We start from the raw sequence: 8055 nt of genomic DNA, 5'->3' as shown, positions 1-8055 counted from the left end.
GTATATTGATCCAAATATTCTTTAAATATTATAACAAATCCATTCCGTGCACCGCACGGGCGAAAATACTAGTGATAATAATAAGAATAGTAATAATAATAATAATAATAATAATAATAATAATAATAATAATAATACTACTTTGTATATTATATTTGGAAGTGTAATTGTTAGCAATAGTTTCTAATAAGGCAAAAAATAGCTTTCCGCTACCGAAATAATTGAAACAATAATATGCAATATCTTAAAAGGCAATTAACGAAGTTGAAGTTAGAAAAGCAACGTCAGTTTATATGCGCCAGGGCGATGATTCTTCATCCAGATCCTCCAAACCTCTGAATTCTGATGTTCATTTTCCCACTTCCAGAATCATCGTCCCAAACCCTAACCCTAAAAGCGAGAGAGAGAGAGAGAGAGAGAGAAGGGAGTATTTGTTGACTGAGAAGATTCAAGCTTGTATTGTTACGTATATGTGCATGTACTACTGTTGCTGAAGAGAATGGCGATAATTGGCGATGCGCTTCGACAAGCGTTCATGCCGAAAAACGAGTACGAAAGCCTGCGGGAGGAGGATAAGGCGTGGCTCCGGCTGCGGAAGCCTTTCGTAGTGTTCTCAGTAGCCCTAATTTCGATCGCGGTTTTGGTTTCCACTCTGATTAGCTTCAGCATAGTGTTCCCGGAAGATCCGGCACGACGCCCCTTTTGCGGGGACCTACGAATTCAACCACTTTCTATCAATATCACCGCCTCGGCAACGACGACGACTATAAGCGGTGGGGCCGGCAGAGGTGGTGACTCCGATGGGCCTTTTGGGGCTTTCTATCTCACCAATCAGGAGACTGTGGATTATTATTGGATGGTTGTGTTTATACCATCGTTTGTTGTCTTCGCCATTTCTGCAGTGTATCTGATTGCAGGTATGGATGCTTCGTCGTTTTGAGGTTGCTACTCAATTTTACTTAAATAAGTTATTTGGACTTGATTGTTAATGCAGTTCAGCTGATAATTGCAAATAGCCCGGGGAGTTAATGGATTTTAAATGAGCTCCAAATTTAATCACTTTACAATTTCTATACTCCTTTTGTCTGGTTGAGATGTGTTGTGACAATTTCTTGTTCAGTGAAGGTCTTTATCTTTTCATTTAAATGACTATGGTATTAAGTGGATTATATTTCAAAAACAATGCCCTAATTAATTGATTTTCTGAAGCAATGCTCAAGTTTTAGCAACCATCATAGCTTGTTACTTTTTCCACCTCAATATGAAGTAGCATTAATCAGCTACTCCGTATTTGAGTTGCCTGATTTGGTTATACTTTGGATGGACAGCCTACAGCAAAAATAACTTTCCACAGAAATGGCAGTTGAAAATCAAAAGAAAGTTTCCAATTGTCATTTTAAAAATAATTTTTCCTTCAAGGACATTTTATCATTTATCACAGTTATGGTGGACTAATAGAAATAGTATCACTCCAGTTTTACTAGTGTTGGTTCAATTGTCAGGTATTGGATATTATTGTCCAATAATCCTTGCCAAGATTTTGAGATGGAGGGGCAGGCTAATTTTTCAGTTAATTGGAGTTTAAATCACGCTAGACATGTTCTGGTTTCTCTTAGTTATGGAGGGATAGTGCTAATCGTGTCTCTCCATCTTCTATTTCAATGCAGAATTTCAGGACTTCTATTTTTGATAAGTATATTGTAATATTAAGTGAGTTACAGGGTACTTATCATAAAAAGAAACAGGGTATCCAACTTTAGCTGATGTTGGTCCCATATCAAGAATAGGTTAGGGAATTATTCTTCAAATTATTTTTATCAAGATTTTGAGATGAAGCACATGTTAATTTTGCAGATAATTTTAGTGCAGTCAACTCTCAACTTGTTATGTATACATCTATCAGAAAGAGAGAAGATCATTCAAACAGATATCTAACAGTGGTTATGCCTATGACATGTAGAAATGTAGCATTGTAGCTACTTGGTAAAAAAAATATGTAGAGAAATGCTGTTATCTCCCATATAAATGATTCCTAGATAAATTGATATCACCTAGAAGAAAATATATACATATAGGGATATGGAGCTGAAAATGGTGAAGCATATGAAGTCTAGCATAAGATCTATGAAGGATGTGAACACTGATCAACTTCAATTTCCTGGAATATAGCTACGTTACATATGTAACCAAATGTAACCACATAATATGCTTGCTAGTGAATGTTTCATATTTATCAGAGCTTCTGAAAGTAGTGTTAACTAGAAATAGCACCTATTATGTGTTGAGGTGTAACAGTGTAAAGTCAAAATCGTTCCCAATTATCTGTTTTTGGATAATTGATAGTTACTGTTTTGCTTTCTCATATATACTGGATTTATCTATATTGCAGGAATTATTGTTGCATATACTGCTCCTTCAAGGCATGGATGTTTGAAGGTAGTTGAGAATAACTACTGTGCTTCTAGAAGAGGTATGCTTCTTGAATTCATATTTTGTTCATTATGCTTGAATGCCTAAAATAATGTTCTCACTGGATGATTATTTAATGACCTACCTGGCTAATCATTGTTATCACTTATGAGACAATAATTTTACAATTTGCAGTTCCTGCCTTGCTAAGATGGTTTCTGATGTGTTCCTATAAAGTCCTATATCATTCTTTGTAGTGAATTTGTTTTTAAATGGATTTAACATAGTCTCAAAAGTTTTCCATAGTAAGAGTTACATATCCAATTATTAGGTTCTAAAACAACTGGAACATCACAAGTTTTTTTTTTCTTTAAAGTAGTAACTTACTAACTTTATCCATGTATTAAATGGTTACATATGCAGTTGAAGTCTTATCTATGTAGGTTATGGGTTGTAGTTATGAGACTTTACATTTCAGATTCAAGTCTTAGTTCAGTTAAATGCCTAGATACCTTTAATTTATACTAATATTCTTTACCCTTATGTGGGACTGTTGTAATAGTTACTTCATCTACTCTTTAGTGATTCTTTTAGCCCTATTGTGATTGTAATATCTAATTGTTTCACTAAAAAATGGCTACTTGTATTTGAGCATGCAATCCTGGTTGAAAATGGGAAGAATTTATTCCACTAAAAAGGTTTCTCAACTATTGAATTTTTTCACATTTAGTCTTCAACTTCAATATCAACCATTTAGTCCTCAACTATTGAGAATTTGTTAGATTTAGTCTTCCAATCTTCCATTACCAAATCTGTTATCTGGCCTTTAACAATTTCCTTATGTTGGTCCCTTGAAGCTTATCTGTTAATCTCAAATAGTTAAAATCCCCAAATTGAGAGTTCAAATCAGACTCCATGCTCTCTATTGAAAACTATACTTCCCCTTTTGTACCACTTGTGGAGTCTAATTTTGACTATCAATATTGGAATTTTGATTGCTTTGAACTAACTAATAAAGGTTTCAAAACACCCATCTATGAAAATTGCAACTTTACCCTTGAATTTGAAGCCGGTCAAGGATTTGGTAACAAAAGACTGAATCTGGCAAATTTTCAAAATTCCTGAACTAAATGTGATCAGTTTTAAAGTTGAGGATCAAATGTGGAAAAACTCCTTTAGTACAAACTCAAAATGATAAATACTCATGAAGCTTTCCTCTTACAATTATTAAGAAGCCAAAACACAACACGCTATTAGCATCATTGTGTAGGTATTTCGTTATGGTCATTAGTCATGTAGGCTTAGTGAGTCACCCAAACATATGATTTCTTGTACTAGTTTGTTTTTAATAATTGATGTTGTCATTCACAGGAGGAGTGCGATGTCTATCAATTCTCAACGTTGTTTTTGCTATCATTTTTGGACTTTTAGCACTGTTTCTTGGTTCAACCCTGCTCACTCTTGGAAGCAGCTGTTCTGTGCCCCTGTTTTGGTGCTATGAAATTGCATCATGGGGCCTGGTAATTCTATATGGAGGAACTGCCTTCTTCTTGAGAAGAAAGGCTGCTGTAATTCTAGATGAAAGTGACTTCACCGGACACAATCTTGGAGTAGAAATGCTTGAAGCAAATCCAGTTGAAGTCACGCCAGAGATGGAGAGACGCATAAATGAAGGTTTTAAGGCATGGATGGGTCCATCTTTTTTGTCCTCCGATGAAGAAGATGAATCTGACAACTACCAGGAAGTATCAACTTTATCTCGAACCAATTCTAGCCGTCAAAGAGTGTAATGTTATCCTCAAATCTTCTTACATCTTATTCAAGACTTCTTTCCAAACCAACAAAGTGCCAACGTGAAATGTGATGTTTCCCCGCCATCAATTTTCCACATTTCCCCGCCATCAATTTTCCCAACTTCGAAGTTCGAACACAGCAGGGTTTGGACCTAATGTATGGAAGGCGTCAGTTGACAGTTGTATAGTTGTTCATACGACTGATCCATAATGCAGGATTGAAGAGACCATAAAAGATTAATTCATTCCGATATAGAGTTTCAAAGCTGTAAAAAGTTAGCTGAGAAAAATGATATTCTTGCTTGTCAGGCCAGGATTGTTAGATAGTTGATATACAAACGTTTCTGCTAATCTTTTCTGGGATGATAACTAACTGATGCAACGTATTAAAGCAATTTTGTGTTTCTGTTTTTAATTGATTTTTGAGACAGGTTTTCATACTCAAATCATTGAACTAATAATATGCAAGAGCATCCTGAATGGTCACAAATATCTACCAGCCTAAAAATCATCTACGTTACCATTTTTTTTTAAAATAATTGGAAAAATAAAAACACAATGATCTTGTTTGATAAAATAGTTAGTTTATCGTCCATTTTGGTTTACTAAATAGTTAGTTTATTGTCAATTTTGGTTTATTTGACCACTATTAGCTGTTTGACTTGGTTAAAAAATCAATATAAGTGTTTGGTTAATCAATATTTTGTAACTCTAAAATGTTAAAATTCAAAAAGCTGTTCAAATTAACTTTTTCAATTAACTTTTTAAAAAAAAATTATACCAAACAACTATCAGTTAATTTATCAAATATCTTTCTACAATCAGCTAATGTTATCATCTAGCTATACTGTTTAACCCAATCAGTTAACAATCATTTATCAAACAGACCAATATAAATACTGTGATGAAATCATTCCAACACAATCAGTAAAGTTGATGTAACACCCCACTTTTTCCACTTAAAAAAAATATGGGTAATTTTTTTTTTATTACAATTAACTTTTACAATAGCGGAAGCTTCAACAACAAAAGGAAAAAGGGGCGTTATGCCACGTTTAAGTATCTCATACTCAAACGCACAGGCTAAAACTACTTAACTAAAACCACCAAAACTACTATTTGTACAAGGTGAATTCTAATGGATTAATTACAAACTTTATAGAAATCTAACGCAAATCACTCTCATGCCAATGCCCCAAATCAAGCAATCATCACCTGCAAAAAATAACTAAGGGGGAAACAAAGTCAGCATTGAACAGCTGGTAAGACTTACTCCACCCCGTAAAATGTTTTGCACATAGCACATAACACATAGGAGCATGAAATTTTCACATATAATAACCCCTTAAGCATTTATTCTCATCAATACCAATAAACTTTATCCAACTAGGAATATAACTTTAGATCACACGTCCAAGTATATATAAATATACCCACAAATTTTCTAGGAGATCAATGCATTGCGTACTCATATATAACCCAAAATCATTCTATCACTCTTTCCTCAAAAATTCACCATATAATGTTACCTCAACATTTGTATATAACCATTCTCCTCAAGACATTTCATAATACCATCATTGCTCAAAATTTCATTAAATTTTCAAATAACCATCCAAGAGATAATTCCAATATCTCATAAAAATAATAATAATACTAAATAGGAAATTCCAATCTCCCAATTATTCTCTTTCCAAGAGAAAACCTTACAAGAGTACATATTGAATTTCTCAAAGTCATCCACACTTTGATATATACAGTGTCAATGAGAAATGGGTACCAAATGAATGATTTTCAAGTTCTCAAAATATAAATTTTCATAAACAGGGAGTTTTTCCGGCTCCCTAGTGAGTCAGCTTTTACGTCACTGCTCACTCCTCAAAATAACAAGGAAGTTATAAAAACCCCCTAGTGAGTCAGTTTTTATGCCACTGCTCACTTCGCAAAACAAAAGCATCAAATGGCACCATCCTCATGACAAAATATATACATAACCTTAAAAGTTCACGACTTAAATCGAAATCTTTACACTCAAATAACACTTTTCACTTTACACTTATATCTACAACCTTTGTCACAATTAGCAGACCATGTACCAAATATTCATACCATATACCATGTTTCTTTTTTTATGAATACGCACCGTAAGAATAATTCCACACTTAAAACATTTTCTTATACCTTATTTGTAGCCTCAATACACAATGTCCTAAATTCACACATGAATTAAGAATTTTTTTTTCTTCACACACTATCCAATATACTAGTATTGAATATATACGGTATATGAATATATTTAATATATAAACTTGCGTAACTGTACACTCATACATATATAAACACATATTAATAGATATTTAATAGGCATCCAGTACCCAATTTTTACATATTAAGCATACACATACAACTACATATACATACACTAACTACGTAGGATGCATCCATATTATGCATACACACTACCTAACATACACGTAGGAATATATATATTTGTAGACACCCCCATTTTCCATATCATAATATCTTGTTCAAACGGAATTTATTTAATTAAAAATTACTTTTAATTGCGGAAGCCCAAAAACAAAACGATAGAAAATAAGGATGCTACCGCCACGTTTAGATAAATCTTATATCTAAACGCACAGGCTAAAACCACTATAATTATAATCCCATCTCTAAAAACATTATAATAAAACAAGTACTAAAAATTCTAGAACAAGTTCTAATTAACAATTAAAAGAAAATCCAATACATTTAATCTAATAAAACGAGTCGCTCTCATGCTCAATGCTCCAAATTGTCATGCAATCACCTGCAAAATTAACTAAGGGGGAAACAAAGTCATATTCTCAAATTTCTTAAAAACTTAACTTTGTGTCATACTTGCACACTATAAACTACATATGGAAGCATATCAATCACAAATAAATGGGACAGGATCCTTTATTCTTAGGCCCTAGTGAACGGTGCTTTCCACACATCCGAACACTCCACATATTTCCCATTTCTAATGGAATCAGGACTCTAACCTTAAGTGTGCACACCCCCGAGTGAGGATTCCAAGCCTCACCGGGAAGTTACTAGCCCTAGTATTCGGGGATTTTTCCTACCGAATACTCCTCAAAACAGGGTACAAAGACCTTAGTGGTAGGCATAACCTAACCACTCCTCAATATCAACAGGACAATGAATGCCCTAGTATCCGGGGATTGTTCCTACCGAATACTCCTCAAACAGGGTATGAACCCTAGTGGTAGGTTTATCCTAACCACTCCACAAAAAGGCATAGCCCTAGTATCCAGCATACAACTGAATACTCCACAATTTCCAAGTCACATATCTTCCATAATTTTTCAAAATATTTTATGTACTAAAATATAGCCTTTAGGCTCTCAAAATCATTTGTTTCATTACTTTGCATATTAGCACTAAATATCAATTATCATAATCTCAATAAATATAATATTTCATTAATCATCATAAATTCACCAAAAATCATTAAGTACAAATATTATGTACTCCCATATCACAATTTCTAAAATAATCCACATGTACAACCAAAACACAATAATTTCTTAATTGTCCCATAAATTCATAAATCATGTTTTCACAAGAAATTTCTAGTTTCACCATACATTTTCAATTTCACAATAATTCATAATTGTATAAAAATTCACAATTTTCCCAATAATTCATACTTTCATAAAAAAATGATATTTTCAACTCATATTTCCACAAGTATTCATACTATCACTATTTCACCATAAATTCAAAATTTATAATATTCAAANTTAATAATTTTCACCAATCTATACACTACCCAATCATGCATTTAATTAATTCAATCCAATAC

At 33.3% G+C, this 8055-nt stretch overlaps 1 protein-coding gene across 1 annotated transcript; it reads left to right on the top strand.

The window, feature by feature from the left end:
• The first annotated feature begins 254 nt into the window (after positions 1-254).
• Positions 255-4617, top strand: LOC116021660. Its single transcript, XM_031262119.1, has 3 exons — positions 255-917; positions 2390-2470; positions 3781-4617. Exons 1-3 carry the CDS (start codon positions 500-502, stop codon positions 4197-4199), a joined length of 918 nt encoding a protein of 305 aa, XP_031117979.1. The 5' UTR covers positions 255-499; the 3' UTR covers positions 4200-4617.
• Positions 4618-8055: the final 3438 nt, after the last annotated feature.

The sequence above is a fragment of the Ipomoea triloba genome, chromosome 6, assembly GCF_003576645.1.
Source record: "Ipomoea triloba cultivar NCNSP0323 chromosome 6, ASM357664v1".
In the NCBI taxonomy this organism is placed as follows: domain Eukaryota; kingdom Viridiplantae; phylum Streptophyta; class Magnoliopsida; order Solanales; family Convolvulaceae; genus Ipomoea; species Ipomoea triloba.
Note: the sequence above shows the minus strand (reverse complement) of the source record. Positions and strands in the feature narration are given on the sequence as shown.